Genomic DNA, 22,087 nt, shown 5'->3' with positions numbered 1-22,087 from the left:
CCACTGAAAAAAGACTGGTCCCATCCTCCTGGCACCGTCCTTTTAAGTCTTTATAAGTATTGATAAGATCGCCCCTCAATCTTCTTTTCTCTAGACTAAAAATACCCAAGTCCCTAGTCTTTCCTCATAAGAAAGATGTTCCAATCCCCTAATCATCGTAGTAGACTTTTGTTGGACCCTCTCCAGCAGTTCCGTGTCCTCCTTGAACCGGGAAGCCCAGAACTGGACACAGTACTCCAGATGCGGCCTCACCAGGGCAGAGTAGAGGGGGAGGATGACCTCCCTCGACCTGCTGGCCACACTCTTCTTGATGCACCCCAGGATGCCATTGGCCTTCTTAGCCACCAGGGCACATTGTTGTCTACCAGTTCTCCCAGGTCCCTTTCCACAGAGTTGCTCTCCAGCATTTGTCAGCTGATTTGTTATGACCTGACTATTACACAGCACTTCAGAGAATGAAGGTGTGTTAGAATCTAACTTGCTTTTATAATGGAGGAAAATTAATATTTCGGTATCAGGCCAGGACTTTAAGCATTGTTTGAAAGCATGGCGTAGATTCTGAGAAATCTCACAAAGCCCTGTTTTCAGGACAATTCAAGCATATGCAATGGAGAGAAAAATTCAGTAATTAAGCAAAACTTTTTTTACAAAGACTATCATTTTAGTTTTTCCAGAAAAAGTTTTGCTTCTACTAAGTTTACATTATCTAGAGCTTTTATGAACTTAGTCTAAAAGTTGAGCTTTTCAAAGGGAGGTATAACATAATACTTAGCGATTGTAACTTTTCCTTCTTTCTTCTTAACCAGGAACCTCCTGAGTTGTATACAAGAGATAGATTCTCGGTTGACTGCTGACAGAGAGTATAACGTAGCGTTTCCTCCTCAAGACAGTATTCAACGCTGGACTGACAAACTGCAGCAACTTTCCATGCAGTGCGTGATGGTTCTTGAGGAGCTGTCTTGGTTTATACAATGCTGCCCAAAAGAAGAGTTAACAAAGTGCAGTGACAGTGAAAGGACAGATGTCAAAACAAGTATTTTTCAGAGCTCAGGACCTGAAATGGGAAATGTTTTTACGGGAATACCTGACCTAATTCCCTCAGAGCTGAAATACATGACTCCAGTAACAATTGAGCAACTGCCTCCTGCATGCAGGATGCGAAATAAGGATCAGTTGTGGCTGCAGCTAGCTACACAATTGACTGCGATGCTGGCAAATGTGAAGGCAATTAAAGCAGAAGTGGACAAAATAAGACGACAGTCATGTGAGACCTTGTTTTATTCCTGGTGAGTTCTACATGTGCATGAAATGGAATCTCTGTTTTATGTTCATTTCAGATGTGTAAAGTTCTCTTGAAAATGTCTGCCTATGCGTATCTTGAAAAGTGTGTTCAGCTACTCTTCAAGCTTGTTTCCGTTCATTTTTCTTGTTAAGTGCAGTGCCCGGCTTTTTAAACAAATGTATGTGTCATCTTCCACTCCCCTGACAAGTCAGAAAAAAGTTGGTCCATCTCAGCTTCTCAGTTTGTCTTTGGTCTTCTGGGTTTTCATCCCTGTAGGTCCATAGTTGATGGGGCAAATTTCAAATGTTAATTTAAGGAAGAAATTTTTATTTTAAAAGAAATCTGTAGCCTATTTAATAATAATCTTCTCCTTTCCTCTCCACTTCAAACAGTGTGGGTATAAGTGGCATATCTACTTGTTTTCAAACTTTTTATTAAACATCTTAAAGTTCAAGATAGAGATCAGTTGCCTCCCCCTCATCCATGCCCCAAGAAAAGGTTTAATCTTAAGCTGAACTGTTTGTTCTTCTTTCAGTATTATGGTATTTCTTGTTGCAGGAGAGATTTTGAAGTTTGCACATCAGCTGTGAGTTGTTTGCTGGAAGTCTCAGCTCAGTTACAGGGCATAGAGTCCCTATTTCTTCCGAATGGTGAAGAGAGGCAAGCTGTAAATCAGATGGCCCTAATCAAGAGCCTAAAGTATATACAAGAAGAAGTTAATAATACATCAGCAGACTTCACAGCCTGGAGAACACAGCTTCTTGCTTCCATGTCAAATTGCAGTGGTAAGGACAATTATTCTCTGCCCACTTTGTAGTTTAGATAAAGATATAAGAATTGATTACTTTAGTTATTGCAGAAGATGGCTCCATGTTCATTCAGATATCCAGAAACACTGGATGAAATTCAAACTTGCAAAATTTAGTCCAGAGTTAATTTATGCAGTAATTTTGGGGTTTTTTTTTCCCCCCTTAGTCACTGTTGATGACAAATCTTACACCATAGTTGCAGGTCAGGATTAGCAAGGAGATTTTAGTAGAACTATGCAGTAAAAATTGTGTAGTGCTTATCATACTCCTTGCATAGAGGAGGAAACATAGTAACCTGTAATTTTGTGTGTTTCTATGTAAAACTGCCTGTGTTATGGTTCAAAAGGAAATCAACGGTCAGATGAAGAGTTTGTGGAGCAATTCTCAGCAAAAGTGGAAACAGTTATCCGTGTTGTTCTGTATGCCATCCAGTGTTTGGTAGAGAGAAAACGGGAAGGTGGAAAAGAGGAAGAAAAGTCTCCAGATGAAAATGGTAAGTTTGTTAATTTATTTACAGGGGTTGAGGAGAATTTAAACAATGCAAACCTAAAAATTTCTTGAACTGTGTGTCTAGCGGAGGTACCAATGCACAAGAAAATTGCAATTTTAATAGAAGTTGTCTATTTAAACAGATAAAATGGATATTTCTAGATTGCTTGCTGTAACATTTTAGAATGTCTGACGTGATTTCCGTCTTTATTTCAAACAAAGAGGATGCAGCATCATTTGACGTGATTAAAACAGGACATATAACTAAGCTTTTGGATGAGGATCTCGCTGCAGATTTGGATTCTTTGCATGCGCAAAAAGCAATTTTAGCGGTTTCGGAACTCCTGGAGAACCTGAAATCTTATGGGGAAGATTACACTTCAGATAAACATAAGGTAAAAGTATTCTTCTTGAGAGTTTTTGGCTTTGGGGTCTCAAAAGATTTGGAATTATGAACTTTGGTGGTTAAATGTGCATAGCTTCTTATTGTCCAATACCTTAGAACTACAAGCATGTGAGAAATAGTCAAAATATAGGTACTCTTCTATAGTGCAAAAGCCAGATGTTCATTTAGTAAGAAGGAAAAGTTTTAGTTTTCGTGAAAATCTTGAAAAAGCTCCAGAAACTTTAGAAATTGTATTTAAACTCACCTATTGATATTTCTGGTTTGGGCATCTGTTTTCGGCCTCTATCATCACCCTCTCTGAGATGCATCTCAGTATGTACGTAATCATGTTTGACAGCTGTTCTTCGGTTTTAATTGCAGTTCTTCAACCAGTCCTGCTATTTGCTGGTGCGTCTAAAGCCCATGCTCTGCAAATATTCAGACCTTATCCTGTTCTACCTCACTGTTTCACTGGCATCTCACAGGAGTACTGGAAAACTGCTTTCTGTTCTAACTAGCATTTTTACAGAGCTTGCCCAGAAGGTAAGTTATTAGAGATAACAGTGGATATATGGTGAGCATATACTTAATGTATACAGAAGTCTTACATAGAAACTAAGCTGAAAGATGTACATACTACTACAGAAAGTTTTTGAGTTTCTGTTTGCCTTTGTAGGGGTTTTGCCTGCCAAAAGAATTACTCGAAGATGAAGCTGGAGAGGGAGCAACACAGTTTCATGATTACGAGGATGGTGGTATTGGAGATGGGGAAGGCAAGAAGGATGTGAGCGATAAAATAGAAAGTGAAGATCAGGCAAGTGTTTGGGCTGTTCTTGTTTAATTTGGGTACAACTGAAAAAGCCCTGAAAATACATGTTGTGATGTTTCAGGTAAAAGAACCGTGAAGTTACCTCCAGTCTCCTATTTAGGTTGGCTTTTATCTTTGTATAGAGGCTTTAATATTAGAGGCAAGATCCATTGTAATTTTTGGCTTTACCAATAATGCAGATAGAAGACAGTTTCCGAAAGGGTGAAGAGAAGGAGAAAGAAGATCCAGATTCTAAACCAGACATTGAAGGAGAAGACAATGCAATTGAAATGTCAGAAGACTTTGAAGGAAAAATGCATGATGGAGAACAGGAGAAAAAAGGTTTGGTCCTTCCACTGTGGCAAACTTATAAAAAATATTATAGATCAGTCCAGTAATGGTTGATACTTGTATTTAATGAAGCATATACTGAAAAGTCAGTGTTAACAACAGAGTAGTGCCATTTGTGTCTGAATACTAAGAAGTATTAATATGAATGTAAAGAAGTGTACAAAGAAAATACTGTCTCTCTTCTGTCACTGTGGTGGTTTTGAAATGAAGGGAGACGATTCTTTTTTCCTCTTGTGAGCTGACCTATAGACGCATTTTAAAATAAGTCACTGACTTTGGAGCTGTTGAAGATCAACAGAATACATAATATGGCTGTAGTTAACTTCAAAACATGACTAATGAAGCTGGAGAAAATGGAAGAGGGAGAGGGTAATAAATAGAGAGTTTAAATCATTCAAGTTTTGCACCTGGGATTTGTTATTCTGCGGGAGAGAATGCTGTGTGACCATATGTCCAAGAGAACACTCTGAACCACCTAATTAGAACCTTGCTCTTCTGGGTGTTAGCATATGTGTGTTTTTTCAGCATCTCCCAATTAACTGCATAGGGTGATGAAATGAAGGTGCAAGCATGACTGCCTGTTTGTTTCTGAATTTAACAAAAAAGTTAGCTTTATCTGTTCTGTACTGAAACACATCCTGAACTGTACATAGAAAATGATGAAAATTCAGATGAAGAGGAGGAACTGGATAAGCAGATGGGAAATCTTGATAATGCTGAAGCTGATGATAAACTGGATGAGAGGCTCTGGGGGGATGAAGATGAAGATGATGATGAAGATGCTGGTAGTAAAACAGAAGAAACTGGACCAGGAATGGATGAGGTATCACAAGTTATTTCGTGCTGTCTTTTTTTTCTGTAGGAGATGATGTCTTGTCACTCAGACTTTGAGAAGCATGTACCATAACTGATTTTATTTTGAATTTGTTGGTTAATAGGAGGATTCAGAGCTTGTTGCAAAAGATGACAATTTGGGCACAGGAAACAAGGATAATAAAAAACAGCCTCCCAAGGATGAGGAAAAAGAGCAACAAGATGATGACAGTGGAAACAAAGAGAAAATCCATGAACAAATTGATGAGGTAAACATGATTTGGACTACATAGAATATCTTACTGTTAAACAATATTCTGTTGCTCACATCGTGTTTCTGAGCATTTGAAATGCTCTTTTTATAATAGTGAGGTGCACTGAAAAAAGTTATTCAGAGCTAAAACTAAACCATCTTGTATCCATTATATTATATGTATATTTTCTGATCCATAATCCAGAAAGAATTTTTGTTTGCACTAACTTGAACTTGTAATGGCTGCCAAAACAGGCTTTATGCTGAATTGATGGTTTGATGGACAAAGCTTAAAAGTTCTTGTTCTGCTGTGTTTAGCAACAGAACCATCTTAAGTCAGTGGGACTCATCCCCCAAATCTGTGTACAGTATGCTTGAAGATTCTGCGTAGCATGCAAGAGTGAAGATTCTCTTCAGAATCTTTCAGCTAGGAAAACTGCATTCTGAACACAAAACGTCCTGTTTTGAAGAAGTCACAATTTACATAAATGCATTTGCCAAAATTAATCTTTTTCTGCTATTTATATGTAAGGATGTATACCACTGGAAATTTGGTTTTAACTGATCAGAATGTAATAGTGTATGCAGTATTTCTGTGTCCTAGGGAATTCAGTAGTATCTTATTTCTTATCTTTGCCTTTCCTTCCACTTATTACATACCTGTTATTTCCTCCTGCCCCCATTCTTTTGCTGACAGCGTGAGTATGATGAAAACGAAGTAGATCCTTATCATGGCCAGCAAGAAAAGCAGCCTGAAGTTGAACCTTTGGACCTTCCTGATAATTTGAACCTGGAAAATGACGAGAAGAGTGATGAGGAGGAGGAAGATCAAGGTACAGCTGAAAATCTCTCTACGGATTCCCAGATGAAAGCCAAATGGAAATAGGGAGGAACAGTCAGATAATGAGCTCTTTTTCTCTCCAGAAGGAAGAGGGGTGGTGGCAGGGTTCTGTATAACAAGCAGCTGCAAATTTACTCCTGTGTATCAAGATAGCAAATGCAGGCCAGATAAGAACTCAACATTACAGCATTTTTCTTTATGTCCCTTTCACGCACACTGTGGAGCAAGCTTTCTCATGTTATCCAAGTGATACACCCTAATTTATGCTAGAAGCTCCTTATTTCATTGTCCACTTGCTTTTGTGGTTTCTGGGTTTTTTATGATACTTACAAGGATTTGTACTCAAAGTCAACTGACTCTCAAGAATATTAGGTTAAAAGAAGTTAGTAAGAATTCATCCTGCTGTGTTTTTAGTTACAAACCAATTGTGACTTAAAGAAGTTACCTGCTATAGAAAATCATAGATTCTATGTATAGGATTCGCAGTGTTTTCCTTAAGATTTTTTTATAGGCTGGGCAGTTTTATTCCAGATATCTGTAATATTCTTTGTCTATGTACTTCACTGAAAGTTTTTTATATCTTTCTGGTTTTTGTTGGTTTTTTTTTTTTTAATCCAGAAGAAGAAAATGCTTTTGAAGTAGATGAGAAACCTGTTGATTTAGGTGAGGCAGAGAAGACAGAAGAACAGAATGAGGAGGATACTGGTGAGACAGCAGGAGATGATCAAGATGCAGAACCAGCTGAAGAAGGCATTTCTGAAGATAAAGAGGAGAAGGAAAATGAAGGGGACAAAGATGCTGATGATCAAGAAGACAATGCAGGGAACACTGAGGATGCAACAGAAGAGGAAGGGGAAGAGTCACAACCACCTGATGAGGAAAAAAAGGAATCTGCTGAAGATAAGGGAATCCCTGCTGCCGATCAAGGCCTTCAACCTCAGGTAGAGAGTAATAAATAAAAGCCTCATTTTCTTTTTTTGTTTTTAATTAACTTATACAAGACTTAAGAAATGGATGTGTTCTATGATGCTATGAAACCAATTTGACATTGAGTAGGTGTAATGTTAGTGATAACCTTCTTCAAGATAAGAGATGCACTTACTATTAAGCTGGTTTATTTCTGTCATCTGTATTCCTGTTACCTCCTTAGCCTTCTGCTTCCTGGTGGTTTTAGAATGTTAAAATAAATTGACGTTCATTCAGGAAGAAGAGGGTAAAGATAATTCAGAAATGGATGAACAGATTCCAGAGCCGGAGGAAAGAATGGAGCATGAAACACAAGGGCAGACTGGGCAAGAAAACTTGCAGAGCGACAGTGCTGTTGAGCTGGCTGGGGAGGCCTCAGAAAGAGACGAGTCTAAAGAGGTAAATTACATGGAAGTGTCCTAATTAAAAATGATGAAATTGTGAATGTGTTTTCAAGTTACAATCAAGGAATTGCTGCCATATTTTTAAGAACTGTGTCTGAAGATTCAATTTTTAGAACATCAATTATAAATTTACTGAAAAAACCTGAAAACTGCGTAAATACCTTCATAGCAGTCAAAACTGCATGGTACGTTTAGGTTAATTGTTGAGCTGCGGAACTGTCTTGTCTGCTGTTCACAAGAATAATACTTGCAGTTGTGAGCCGTTTGTCATTCAGAATAAAAGGTAGCAGTTTAGCTTCTCAAATTTGTCTACGGCAGTTCCTAAACCCCTTTTCAATTAATTACCGTTGCAATTTTTTTTTGGTCTCTCAGGAATATGGAAGTGGAGCTTCGAGTGCAAATCAATCAGAAGGCCATGAATCCACGCGCATGGCCCGGATGGCTTCTCAGAAGCAAAGCACAAAAAATACCCAGGTTCATTTCTTCTTTTTTTTTTTTTTTTTTTTTTAATTTGAATATCTTAATATTAAGCAGCAAATTGTCAGGACTCAGTTTCTCCTTGTTAGCACTCTTGTTCTAATCAGTGTTTGGTTGCACCTCACTTGAAGTTCATGGTGTTAATTTGTTCTTTTTCAGAGTTTCAAGAGGAAACCTGGTCAGGCAGACAATGAGCGCTCAATGGGAGATCATAATGAACATATCCACAAGCGACTGAGAACCATCGAATCCAGCAGTGAATCAAAGCAGAATACATCTCAGCCTAAACAAAACGTGGAGGAGGCTGATGCATTTGAACATATTAAGCAAAGCTCTGAATGTTATGATGCACAGACATATGGTACGGTGGTATTTCTGGGTGTAAAGAGTTGTAAAGAGCAGAGTCAAATTCTGAAGTGCTCCTATTTAGTGTATTTTTTCCCAGTATGTTTTTTAAAGTTATATTCTAACAATCCTTGCTTTGGTTTAAGAGGTAGCACCATTTCACTACAAGAAATGCTCCTCTTTGGCAGTCAGTTTCAAACTAATGATAACGTTGTTGAAAATACTGAATTGACTCGTAAAAATGGATTTTAGTTTAATAAACATATTTAAAATCTGTTCTCTCCAAATCTTCCTTCAATTATTTTGAAGCCCAAACTGCTACCACACATGCAAAATATTTCAGATAACACAACAGGTTCTTTATTCTATATCAAACAAATTGATATCTCTTCGTAAATACTTCTCTAATCTAAATTTAAATAAATTGCTTTCTATTAAACTAACTAGTCGATTTTATCCATCAGCTTGTCAGGGCAATAACTCATTGACACAACATGGCACAGCACAGTGAAAGATAAAACTGAGGTTTGAGACAATAGCTCAGATCTCTTCTGAAGTTTGCTAAAACTGATATGCAGTGGCCTCAGACTGCAACTCTTTTTTTTTTTTTTTTTTTTTTTTTTGCAGCTTCATTACTTTTCCTTCCTCTTTCCCCATAATAACTGTTGTTGCCTTTATACAGATGTAGCTACCAAGGAGCAAGAGAAACCTATTATTCCTCTTGAAGAAAAGGAAGAGGGAGATTCTGAAGATGCAGCTATGGATACAGAAATGCAGAACAATGAGGATCTCAGAGCAGTAGACACAGAGGAGCTGAAGCCAGAAAAAAAGAAGGCTACTGCCACTAAAACGCCTGGTACATTAACTTTAAACACATTCTAAATCTATGCTGATGTACATCTTTAAATGTATATGTAGGTATTTATATTTGCATGTAGTGGATGTGTATATGTTTATAAGACTAAAACATCTGCTCTTAATTGACTTTTCTGCAGCAGTATTCTTATTCCTGCCTAGTAACCAGCATTAGCCTTTGCCGAGTTGGTTGAGTGACAGAGAGGTTTGCTGCTTTCTTTCAAGTTAATGGTCTCTAATCTTTATCCACTTCTTTGAAGAAGTAAAAAGCAAATACTTCCCTGCTGTTAACACAATGCCAATTCACTTAATTAATTGGAATATAACAACGCATTCCAGCGTCACCAGCATCAGCACCACATAACTCAAATTGGTTTTGTGTGTAACTTCTGACAAAACATCAAGAAGCTGAGGAGCTGGTCCGAACAACAGCCTGGGAGGTAGCACCAAAGCGTCACTGTTTCACTGCTTTCTTCCTTAAGTGGCAACAAAACAAAACAAAACTGAGCTGCTTAACAGAAAATGGCTATCAGATGTGAATGGTTGGTGGAGGAGAAGACAGGTCTGACACAGCCCATACAAACAAAATAAGCTAGATACAAATAAATATTTCTTGCCAATTGCACCAAAAGTATTTAATTTTGATGAACCTAAGTAAATGACACTGTAGCTTGGAATTTTGAATGGTTTTCTTATCAAATAATACAAAAACTGGTTGGAGAGGGGAGACGAGTTCTACCAGCCTGAATTCACCTTCTTGCCTCCCACTCTCTTCAGGTTTAATCTCTTCGCATAAATCTCTTGATAGACTCATTAGCTTTATGGTACAGGCATGCATGTAGTCAGTCTATTTGTTTTTCCACATGATTCTCTAACAGTATGTTCTGAAAAACTAGGATCTTTGAAACATCTCCTACAATGTCATACTTTTTTTTTCTTAAAAAATGAGTTGTTAAACAGTGTAGTATAGTAGAAGTAATAATAAAAGATAATCTTTAGTCTATTCCTTTATTTGTAAATGGATTTCTGATTGATTGGAAACTGTTCCGTTACGGAACTAAAGAGTTAAAGATGAGATAAGAAAAGATTGCCATTATTTTTTTTAATATACAGTTTTCTGAATCTTCTCAAATTGCTTCATACCTCCTGTCACTCTGTCAGAGCGGCTGTGAAGGTCAAAAAAATGTACTTCACCAATGGAATTTTCAGATGTTAAAGATCTGTTCACTAATACTTTGTTCATTTGGCAAGGTTATAAGAGGGAAAACCAGTTTGCATAAGGAAACACATATTTATCTCTTCCAGTGAGTTGCAAGGTCTTATATTCATCCTATTCCTAGAATTGATTGTCGTAAAATTTGTGCACTACAAAGCATGTGAGACACTTTGTAAAAGAGTCGAGGTACAATATTGGTTCTTGTATTATGTGTGATCCACAAGTTAGTAATTAATTTTGTGATTGTAGGACCAAGTGAAGTGGAGCCAGAGATCCAGACTTTTGACTCGGAGGATGTCGATGACTCTACAACGGAAAAGCTACCAAAGGTGACTGAAGAGAAGCCAGAGAGAAGCAAGGACTCGACCATACATACAGCCCATCAGTTTTTGATGGACACTCCCCAGGTACGATACCCAGTGTTTCTTCTTACAACTACAGTAGTAGAAACAGTCTATTTTATTTGACCTGTGTTAATGAAATTCTGTGAATGCAAAAGTTTAGCATTACTTTCATTCAGACAATTCAGTAGCTTGCTGCTCTTTAATAACAGAATGAAAAGTAACACACAACCAACCGCTGTATATGCAGCTGAATGATGACTTTAAAATTACAAGTCCTCCCTATCCTTATGTGGGAAGAACCCATCCTCACTCTTTTAAAAAAAGCATTTGTTTTTCTAACTGTTTTGCTCAGATGAGTCTGCTGATCAAGTGCTTGGGTAGAGTGGAAAGCGACGGGCAAGGCTGTGTGACCTGAAGATAAAAAAAGGATTCAGAGTAACGATAGAGCTAGGCATTAGTGACTAAAACACCATTGTGGACAAAGAATTCACCTCAGTTAATTCATTACAATATATTACTCCCTCAAAAAAGCTGATTGCGAGTATTATAGAACTTTTGTGAGCCTTTTATAAACGTCTCAATTCAAAAAGTATTATCATAGTCTAGAAAATCCTAGAGCTTCATGTAACACTAGATAGTTTCCCAGTACAAACCATTAGCTGTGAAAAAGCACATTTTATAAAGAGCTATGGCATAAAAGCCGTTGATGGTGGATAACCAGTTGATAAAGTAAGAATATTTTCACTTTTTTTTTTTTTTCAGAAGTATTGACCTTTCATGCTTATAATGTTGTGTCCCAAGTAGGTATTTGGAGGGTGATATTTTACTGTTACTGTGCACAACGCAAAGGATTGTGTGCCAGCTGTACCTGGTATTTCCATCTTAATGCCAAATGTTGCGGCTCTTTGGAAAAAGGCTGTTGAGTACAAGGGTGTTCTCCTGTTGTGAGAATAGTTAGGTGCCTTTTCTTGTTGTTGTGTTTTTTTTTTCGTTTGACGTGCAAAACCTGAAACAGGAGGGGGAGCTCTTGCAGCACCAGTTAAAGAGAAAGGGAGAAACGATGCTGGGGGGAAAGTGCAAGTTCTCAGCATTGGTACCGTTGAGTTTACATTTATAGGCTTATTTTCCTTAATCTGTAAACTTGCAGGTTATGCAAACCGTATACTACTGTTTGGCTAAACTATGGTTTTACAAGTCAGAAACAGAAGTTGTCACTGAGAACAATAAAAGTAAAAGAAGTATAATAAAGTTTCGGTGTCCTTTAACAGAATGGTTTATCAAACAGTATTTTCTGGCAGGTAAAGAGGAAGATGTCATTCAATTCTTTAAGTGGTTTGAATGAAGCTTTTAAAAAACTAATTAAGTGAAGCATATAATATTTTGGAAAATACTAGATAGGTGACATTCAATAGTTTGATCTCCATTATACTGTCATTAAATCTGGTATTTGTCAAGATAATTTCATTGAATTATCTTGAAGTTCTGTATTTGATTATTTTCAGTGTCTATCCTAGATGTTCCTAGCTTTGTTTCTGTGTTGATTGTATCACAGATGCAGGTATTTATGGGGAGGTATTTATCCTTCCTGTACATGGAAGCTATTAAAAAAATGGAGATTTAGAATCTTCATTTAAGTTTTTTCAAGTATTTTTGTGTCTAAAAGAACAAGAACAATGCATTTTTACTTTTTTATAGTTTGCTGTAGTTTGGGGATGACCAGATGTGTGAACTTACTTTTTGTCTCATAAATCTCATAACTACACTTCTAGCACGTCGTTAGAGATCCTGAAGAGCTAAGAAAGGAACTTGAAAAGCAATTGGAAGCTTGGCAGACACAGCAGTCTGGAACTCCAGATGAGGTTTGTGACCTTCTTTTAGTATAAAGCTGTCATAAGAATCCTTCATTGCATTATTTCATCTTGGTTTACTGCTGAAGCGCTGAGGAAGCCAAGCAGCCTGCAATCTAAATATTCAAAATAGCACGATTTAGAGGCCATATTTGTTATGTTTAATTAATTCTAAAAAATTACACTATTCCTGAAGCAGGATGATGTTTCAGATTTTGGTTTTAGTGTGAAGTGCGCCATTTGCAAAAAGTTACTCTGCTGCTAATGACTTCTAAAAGTTGCATAGATAGAAACATTTTTCTCAGTCCTGCCAAGCCACTTCCGTTTTGAGCTGTCGCCTGCAGTTAAGTGCTGGACACCCCTTTCACTAAATTATGATGGAGAGAAGCTGTTTCCTTCAATTGCAGTGGTGGAGTTTGAGCTAACCAACAGCAGAACCAGAATACGATACTTGCTCTGACTGTCCTACTCGTGAACTGTAATTATTTGGAAGTACTTGTAATTGTACTTATTTGGAAGTAATTCCTGAGTGAAATTGCCAGTGTAGAGGCGTAACAATTTTGCTGAATTTTAATTAATGTAAGTAATACTACTTTTGATGGCTGATAGAGAACCTAGCAGACTTTACGGCCCGCCTTGCTGCAATGCCAACTGTCAGATGCTGGCCGTTACAAGATTTGCCTATAGCAACAGCAATGCCAAAGCTGCTTTGTGTACTCCCAGAGGAAGGGTCATTGCACGTTGCAGAGTTGTAGCAGCAAGGCGCATGCGAAGTTGAATGCAAACTGCCATCTTTACAGAGTGCTCACGAGACACCCTCACAGTGGCAGCTGTTACCTGCTCCCTCCCCCTTGGCACACCGAGGTTTGTTTTCTTTTTTCAGGCAGTGCTTCCCCAACTTTTTGTTTTTTCATAATTCACTCTTCTTTCTTTCTGTGATGTTTTAGGAGAAGGAAGCAGCGCAGTTGTGGCAGAGGTATTTAGTACTGACAGCTCCTCTATCACAGCAGCTTTGCGAACAGCTACGACTCATATTGGAACCCACTCAGGCAGCCAAATTGAAGTAAGTTGTGTCTTTCTGAAGCTTCTAGTTTCTTTTAAACGCCTGGTTTTGGAAGGCTTTAACCTCTGTACAAGTGCAGGTCTATGCTGTTCTTGCTTCATAGCAATTATTCATGTTTGCAAATGCATTCATTTTATTTTCATATGGGAACACTAGGTTATTTTATGAAATGCAAGCGTGATGTAGTAATAGGTACCTATCCTGAGGATATTGCCTCCTATTTTTGCTTCTGTTGCACCTGTGCAACAGGTGATCAAACCAACTTAAACCTGTGAAGTGCTGTTGAGTCAAAGATTTTGTTAAATGTAAAAATGTTCTATGTTGGTCTCAACATTAAGTGATTTTTTTTTTTTTTTAAGAGATCTAGACTTTTTTTTCAAACTGGAGGAGTCTAAATTCAAGGTTTTGCTTCCACTTGAGGCACCTAGATTTAAGAACTTCTTTTGAAAACACTGAATATCCACGTTGCATTAGAAATGTTAGGGTTTTTTTTAATCTGTGCCTGAATATTAGAGCTAGTAATTTTGGTTTTACTATATTTTACAAAGTGTTGTTATTTTGCTGTATACACTGCACGGGCCAGGATTTCCAGAATGAGATATTTGCTGATAATCCCTGTCATTATGTCTTTTTCTTAACTTTCAGAGGAGACTACAGAACAGGGAAGAGACTGAACATGCGCAAAGTGATTCCATACATTGCCAGTCAGTTCAGAAAAGATAAGATCTGGTTGCGAAGGACCAAGCCCAGTAAACGACAGTACCAGATTTGCTTGGCTATTGATGATTCCTCCAGTATGATAGACAATCACTCTAAACAGGTAAAATAAAAACCTTGGAAGGAGTGTGAAGAAACTACCCCTTGTTGATGCATATATCAGGTGCTGACTTGTTTCACACAGAACTGGTGGCTGTTACGAAGTCTGACTCGGGCGATTCTAGAGCAGTTATTTTTCTGGTCCGTGTGCTTGAACTCTTTGTCACTTATGCCTAAGATTTGTTACTGAAAGATCAGTGAAAGTTCCCTGAAAGGAGGAGATGTTAAATTTGTTGGAGGTGTATGTATCCACTGGAAAATCATTTTTTGTAACCTCTAAAAGGCCAAAATTTGCATATCTATGCAGTTCATTGGAGGATTAAATATTAGTTCATCATAGCTCACTTGTAGGGTCTTTATTAAAAATGTGTGTTTCCTTCTAAATAGTTATTTCAGTGTTTATTTCATTAGCCTGCCTAAAGTGGTATCTCTAAATCAATCAGCTGAAGCCCTCAAGTAGAACTAGTGTATCTTTATTGCAAGGACTATATCGCTTAACTATAACAGGAAAAAAGATAGAAAGTCTCTTCATTTATTTTACTAGACGATGAAAAATAATTTCAGTACCATTCTTTGTATTTAACACTGAGCTGAGAGTAAAACTTGGAATATCCTATTTTTGATGTAACTTTTTTCTTCAATAGCTTGCATATGAATCCCTTGCAGTTATTGGGAACGCACTGACTCTTCTTGAAGTGGGTCAAATTGCTGTGTGTAGGTGAGTTTGAAATCTTGATTTTTCTTCAAGCCTTCAGAGCAGAATGTAATTATACCAGTTTCATACTGTAATTTTTTTTATTTGTTTTTTTAAAGCTTTGGAGAGACTGTTCAGCTGCTGCACCCATTCCACGAACAGTTCAGTGACCAGTCAGGGACACGGATATTGCGTCTTTGCAAATTTCAGCAGAAGAAAACAAAAATAGCCCAGGTATAAAAGAATGCCTTTAGGGCAACAGGTTTGGAAATTTTTTCCAGACTAGACCATGAGCAGCTTCATAGTTTCGTGATCACTTTGTAACATTTGATGGTTGGTTGTATTTGAGTGTGATAGCTGGTTAGATAACAAAGAGATAGAATGGTCACAATTTTGTAATAGTGTTTTCTCACTTCTAGTTCTGATGTATGCCACTTTTAAGCATTCATCTTTCTCTGTATTGCGTCATAAACAGTATTTTGGGTACAAGCTGCTGTGTACCCCAAGCTGCTGTGTACCCCAATGCCGCATAACATCAAATTTTGTGGGAGTTTAGGAGGTTTTCATGCTATGGATTCTACTGTAGTAGTAAGAGGAAGAGTTTTGTATGTTTGTCAGACTTGACCGATTCCTGGAGAAAATAACTCTCTGTAGTGATACTTCCTGAACAGCTCTAAAGCTTTCTTCTTTTAGGAAGGTTTTTGCAGTCTTATCTTTCCAGACTTGAATAAGATCTTCTGTTAATATCAAATTGAAAAGGAGGAGACCCAAGTAGCTCAATGGTAATCTTAAAATGCCGAAATTGGGAGGACTTGACAGTCGATGTCCTTAATTTTAATGGGGAATATGTAACTTCTAAGTAATATAGTTACTTCTTTTGCAAGTTGAAGACGAAGAAGTTCAACCTAGAAATAGGATGTATATTTTTAATGATGCCATTAATCACTTGAACAAATTACTGAGGTTTTGATGGCTTTGTTAGCACTGGAAAAATTTTAAATCCAGATTGAAGGCTTTTCTGAAGATTCTGTAGTTCAAAAATACTAAATATGAAGCAGGAGTTAATATAGGAAAATGCCAAGGACTGTATCTGTGTAGGTAGTCAGACTAAACTGTCTTGGCATTTAAAATATAGAAATGTGTTATTTAAAAATGTTATCATTAAGTTTATTATTTTATGATAATTTAATCTTGTTATTTGTTTTCTCTACAGTTTCTAGAATCATCAGCCAGTATGTTTGCTGCAGCCCAGCAGTTGTCTCAAAATATTAATCCGGGTGAGCTTTTTTTTTTTTTCATTACTACACTTGTTGCCGTGGCAGCAGTGTGTGCACTACAGTCCTGACGCAATATCCCACCAAAAAGACTCCCAGCACTGAGACATCACTTGCATTAGGGCTTTGGGTTTTGCTTTGTCAAAAGGAATGTTTGATTGATGTTTAGCTCAAAACGCAAAAGACACCTACTCTGTATTTGTCAGTAATTCACTGAAATTTTGTTTAAGGCTTTTTAAAAAGGCATGCCTTATCTGACTCCCTTTACATCGTGTTTCCAGATCGCTTTTAAGCCCTAGGCACTGCCTGCTTTAGAGCATTGTCCAGCTTCCTGGTGACCTCGACTCCATATGCACTTCTGCTTTTGCTTGAGAGCTTGATTTCTGTAGGTATCCAGAAGCACCCTGTTCTGAGGAGGGGTGTTTGCCTCCTACCTGCCTCTCACTGTGGTGCGAATTTAACTCATGAGCTGCTTCAGTTCCCTAGAGAAGCTGGAAGGCTTGTTGCCTCACGGCTGACCTGTAGTTAGCATAAAAGGCTGCTTTGTGCTAATTAAGAGCTTGTCATGGTGGCACCCATATTTAAAAAAAAAAAGCTCTTGTTGAAGTACTCCAAGAAATGGACAATCTGGGATTTATAATGCGTAGCTGCTTAGCCACAGGGTGGCCAGGCTGTTGGAATATTCTGAGGGGGAGCAGCATCCAGTCCTGTTGAACTAGGCTGGGAGGCAGCAGCAATCAGCTCCCCAGAATCGGGGGGCTAGCAAGGGAAAAGGCAGTAGGATACGTCACCCCTTTTTGTGAAAAGACCGAGCCCTGCCACGTTTGGGGCCTGTTTGCAGAAAAGGAGGAAGCGTTCTGCATCCCTCCCTAGCCATTATGCTGCAAGGGGGATAAGAGAGAGGTACTTGCGTTCCTGACTGTAACTTGTTATTTCCCTTGTAATTCAAAGGCGATAGATACATAATTTAATTAAAATGCCCATTTAGGGATATATCTCTGACTCTGGGGGCAATGTGGGTCAAGTAACACATCTCCAGAAAATGGTTGGTGCTGAGGAGCCCAGCATCTATGCTGTGTATGTCTCAGGAGGTTTACTTCAGACCAGCCCATCTGGTCCCAAGGGTTGAATGCCCTGTACTGGTTGGATCACCTTTACGGTGGCTCTGGAGGGTGTCTTCCGGTTGTTTCCTCCAAAAATAATCCACAGTTGTTCTCTAATGGAAACCAAGCCCATTGAAGTGGGGACAACAGGGAAACGTTTCAAAAGCACAGTCATAATCCAAACTGAAGTGCTAATTACAGATGCACCCATAGGCACCTGCTTCTGGAGGAACAGATTTGGACTCTCCGTTGCAGCAGCTGCTGCTTTACTGAGGTAGTGATTTAGTGGCCAGACTCATAATTCAGCCAATATTTAACTCTTAGGTGCTTACCAGGCATGAAAGACAAGGTCAAGACACGAAAGACAATGACTGAATTCATTAAGTATTTACCATGCCTTTCATCCTTGATTATGACACTGATGGACCTGTTCTTTTTTTCCCCAGTTATTCTCAATGGTATCAAACAGAGGGAAAAATGTCTTTCTTGACCCATTCGTAACTGCAGTTTAATGTTAAGTCATAGGATACTATTTGATAAAGACTTAATTTCCTTAGAAATACTCTGAGGGTTTTTCCATTATACCCACAGGACTAACAACAAAATAGTCTTTTAAATGGATTAGTCTAACTTACTGGAATTTAAAATGTTCTTTGTGCTCAGAAACAGCGCAGCTGCTTTTGATTGTATCTGATGGAAGAGGCCTTTTCTTGGAAGGCAAAGAACGAGTGACAGCAGCAGTTCAAGCAGCTCAGAATGCCAATATCTTTGTTATTTTCGTAGTGTTGGACAATCCTAATTCCCGGGTAAGTAAGTGAACAAGGGAGAAGTATTCAAGTGCAGCGAATGAGAAACATACAGATCTTCCTCTTGTCTTTGGTAGTGCTTTACAGCTATCTTATCTTTTGCAGAGGTCAAAGATAGTTAGCCCAATTTCAGTTTTTCACAACGTCTGTCAGATCTGTGATTTCTCCCTACTGTGATGCTTACCTTCTTTTGTATTTAAACAAATAAAATAAAATTGTCTTCCATGCCACAGAAAGTCTTAAGTAAGAGCTCCGGTGTTCAAATGTAATGGTTTTGCTGCCAGAGAAGTAGCTGGCAGGCTGACAAATTCGAAGTTTGAGAAATGCTTTGTTCTTTTAAATTTTGATTCAAACTGATCATTTCTGACAGCAGTTTCCATTTGATATGGCAGCTGGAGCCAATATGAGATTAAACATTAGACAGAAAGGAGTATATGAGAGTTATTTAGTGCCTGATTTGGGAAAGCTGGGTACTGTATTTGGTAGCTGTGAAAGAAAACTGTTAGATTTCCTTGGCTGGGAATCTGAAATATCCGAGAGCTTTTCAGGGAGACTGTAGTGCAGTAAGTGAGCAAACTTAAAACTTTTAATCAAAGCCTTACTTTGAATTAGGTGAAGACTCTAATTTTGTAGTTCATGTTTTATTCCTGTATCTTTCTTTTTCCATACAAAACCCACTAGCTATATTTATTGTTGAAAAATTAACAATTCTTTTGCTGACAAACTATTAAAAGGCTCGGATGAAACTTAGCTATAATGTCAAGCAAAAATTTCTGGGCAGTGAAATGCGGGTTTTTTAATAAGCTTTAATCTTCTGAGCTGCTACACTGAGCAACTAAAAAGTTGCTTTACAAAAAGCACAGCTGGAGTTTAATCTGATTTTTGTCTTTGTAGTATTTGTTGAAATATTATAAAATAATTTGCTAAAGAATCTTGTTGTATTATATCACTGCACAAGTGCAGGTTGAACTCTTAGCCCTAAAGAGCTTACAGATGTGCCAGAAAGGCATCAAATGTATAAATAAAACTAAAGCGATAACAGTAAACTCAAATCATAAGATACTAAGGAAGGACAGGATTTATTTATAGAACTTGGTATTGCAGAAGCTTAAGCTTAGTCTCTTCTAGCCTATAATGCATTGATTAGAGCACTTCTATCTAAATGGGCAAAAGCATTTAACTGCTTTGTGTTCAGCGTTTCATTTGATTTACCCTTGAACACTTATGGCTTTTAATCTTAAAACTCTCTATTAACTTTTAATTTAACATAGGAGGAATTGTAAGTATTTGGAAAAAAATAGGAAAAATAATATCAAAGGCCTGTAAAAGATGCATGTGGTTTAGCAGTCCTATCAATTCTTTTTTACAGGATTCCATTTTGGACATTAAAGTACCTATATTCAAAGGGCCTGGAGAATTGCCTGAAATCCGATCTTACATGGAAGAATTCCCATTCCCATTCTACATGATCCTTAGAGATGTGAACGCGCTTCCCGAAACTCTCAGTGATGCACTCAGACAGTGGTTTGAACTGGTGACTGCCTCGGACGCTTTGTAGACTTTGTAGATGAAGTCAATACCTAATTGCTGCTAAACCGCTGAAATATATGAAATGGCATTTCATCGGAGAGTTCATAAGGCCTCCTCCTAATGAGGATTAATGTGCAGGAGCTGCCTTTTGGCGGCCAGACTGCCTAAGAACAAAATGGTTTAGGTGCGTTCTCCCACATTTGTCAGAGGAGAATTATGCAACGGTGAGACTGTCTTCTTTCATTGCCTGTTCCCACAAATAACAAAAACTTTCTTCAGCGTCTCTTGTAATAACTTATTACTTAAAAAAAAAAAAAAAGTATTTGTAACGTTCACAGAGGTAAAAGTATTTGTACCACTGTCTGTTGCAATAAGAAAAATCGGTCTTGCTTCTGGGAAGGCATTTTCTGCTTTAGAAGAACTTCAGGTGTCCTGCAAAAAGGCGTTCTTTCGCTTCATCCGTTGTGGCTGGTGCCTCTTTGGGAAGGAGTGGGGGAACAGGGGAAGCAGATGGTTTTAAACAACCAAAAAAATAAGTGAATACTTGAAACTATTCTGCAGTTAAACACATTGTGTTTTCATTATTGCTGATTTTTGTCTGACAATATCAGCAGGGAGTTCTATGAATAATGCCATATGATTGTTCCCTGTATTATCAGTTTACACTGTGAAGTTTGCCCCTCTGTCCAAGGCAGACATTGAGGACCTTTCATTAATCTGGTGTCTTAGAGCATGGACATGATTTTTCATTGCAAAAGCTATGCATCTTATATTGTCTGTACTAATAAAAAGAGGTACCACTGTTTGTACTTATGATGTCTGTTCTTTCAGTTGATCAAAGCTTGAATAAATTAACCAAATTTGCCAGATGGAAATGCTGTGCATTCTCTAGCAGTGCACAAATACGAATATTCATTTGAAAATGTTTTATCCTATTTCAACACCTATCTTCCTTTTATGAGGATACTTCCAGCGCAGAGTTTTGATTAGGGGTCTGGTCTTTCGACTTCTCTCAGTGACAATCTGAAGGGAAACTTTGTTTAAATGCCCTTGGTCTAAACTCTCTTTGAAGGTTTTCTTTGCCTACAAAAATTGAAGGTTAGTGTGGTGCAGTTGATCAGAAAACGGCTGGAAATGTTGGTGTATTCTCAAAGATGCGATGGTTCTCTTTGGCTTCTAGATAGAAAAATCTTGCTTGAAGTATTGTTGTAGCTGTTCTGAGATGCAGCAGTGGCAAGACCCAGAGGTGCGAAACAGACCAGCAAGGTTGTTTCTCATCTTTGTGTAGTTTTGCCACAGCTAACTCATGACAAGCAAACTTCAAAACTGAAAACTCAACAAGGGAACTCTATCCCATCAGAATTTAAATATCAGGTACTATATAATATCCTTCCAGGGTTCTTTAAATCTCCCATATGTGCATACAAATACCTACATGCTTTGGGAAACTGAACTGTGAACATAGGTGGGTTTAGTTCATTAGGCAATTCTCCAGAATGTACTTCTGTTTCAGACTTGTACTATTTGTAGTAGGAAACCTGGGAGAAAATGCTGTAGAAGCTAAAACTTGAATCTCAAGATTGCAAGGATACACTTCAAATGCAAATTAGAGTTTGTTGCAGGGATGTTGTTATAGCCTGAGACACAATTCCATCAGCAATACTTACTGCACAAGTGTTTAAACAAAAGTTTTTTCTCTGATTAAAAGAAAAATAATGCTGTATTTGCTACAGGTGAACACTAACACAGAAAGGCATCTGTTATCTGTTGTCTTTTCTCTGCAAACCACCCCTCCGTCTGTATTCGTTGATGATCAGCGCCTTGCACTGTTCAGTGACAATTACACGTCGGGGCACAGCCGCAAGTACTTAAGAAGGCGCCAAAGGTCACTTAAGTGTCCTGGAATTGCTCAGATGACTTCTTACGTCTTAGTTTCATCCTCCAGTTAAATGGGTTAGTCTGTTAGATACATCAGTCTCCAAAGCACAGGCCTCCCCCCAGCCCTGCCGGCAGGTGCTGCGGTATTGTTTATTACTCGGCTGCTTGTTTTGGTGGTGGAGCTTGTTTGCAGTTTTGGAAGAAAGAAAACAAGAGAGGAACCCCCCGAATAACCACCCCACGGCCTCCGGTTAGGCTGTACGATCTCTGGTGATTCCTACTGAAGTACCTCCGCCTTCCCGCGCCCCACCAGACACCGACTTGGAGGGCTCGATTCTGCCGCGGATAAGCGGGGGCTCCTCGGGGCGGCAGGCGCTGGGTTTGGCTCCCCGGCAGCTCTGGGCCATGAGCACCCCCGTTTTCTCGCCGGCGCGGCCA

General features: G+C 38.4%; 1 protein-coding gene across 1 annotated transcript in view; it reads left to right on the top strand.

Annotated features, from left to right (window-relative positions):
• Positions 1-20,023, top strand: part of MDN1 (MDN1, midasin homolog (yeast)) — a 100,381-nt gene extending 80,358 nt beyond the window's left edge. The window contains exons 80-103 of the mRNA XM_009887536.1: positions 807-1,286; positions 1,841-2,067; positions 2,438-2,584; positions 2,803-2,975; positions 3,347-3,508; positions 3,642-3,779; positions 3,974-4,115; positions 4,778-4,947; positions 5,063-5,206; positions 5,888-6,023; positions 6,650-6,972; positions 7,235-7,396; positions 7,774-7,875; positions 8,038-8,239; positions 8,906-9,079; positions 10,544-10,701; positions 12,408-12,497; positions 13,433-13,548; positions 14,194-14,368; positions 15,009-15,082; positions 15,178-15,292; positions 16,272-16,335; positions 18,099-18,241; positions 19,611-20,023. Of these exons, the coding sequence (XP_009885838.1) occupies positions 807-1,286; positions 1,841-2,067; positions 2,438-2,584; positions 2,803-2,975; positions 3,347-3,508; positions 3,642-3,779; positions 3,974-4,115; positions 4,778-4,947; positions 5,063-5,206; positions 5,888-6,023; positions 6,650-6,972; positions 7,235-7,396; positions 7,774-7,875; positions 8,038-8,239; positions 8,906-9,079; positions 10,544-10,701; positions 12,408-12,497; positions 13,433-13,548; positions 14,194-14,368; positions 15,009-15,082; positions 15,178-15,292; positions 16,272-16,335; positions 18,099-18,241; positions 19,611-19,799 (4,006 nt within the window). The 3' untranslated portion in view covers positions 19,800-20,023. The remainder of the gene's footprint in view (positions 1-806; positions 1,287-1,840; positions 2,068-2,437; positions 2,585-2,802; positions 2,976-3,346; positions 3,509-3,641; positions 3,780-3,973; positions 4,116-4,777; positions 4,948-5,062; positions 5,207-5,887; positions 6,024-6,649; positions 6,973-7,234; positions 7,397-7,773; positions 7,876-8,037; positions 8,240-8,905; positions 9,080-10,543; positions 10,702-12,407; positions 12,498-13,432; positions 13,549-14,193; positions 14,369-15,008; positions 15,083-15,177; positions 15,293-16,271; positions 16,336-18,098; positions 18,242-19,610) is intronic.
• The last annotated feature ends 2,064 nt before the right edge of the window (positions 20,024-22,087 follow it).

Source organism: Charadrius vociferus, unplaced genomic scaffold (genome assembly GCF_000708025.1).
Source record: "Charadrius vociferus isolate BGI_N301 unplaced genomic scaffold, ASM70802v2 scaffold185, whole genome shotgun sequence".
NCBI lineage: Eukaryota > Metazoa > Chordata > Aves > Charadriiformes > Charadriidae > Charadrius > Charadrius vociferus.
The sequence above is the reverse complement of the archived record's forward strand: the minus strand, read 5'-3'. Positions and strand labels throughout refer to the sequence as shown.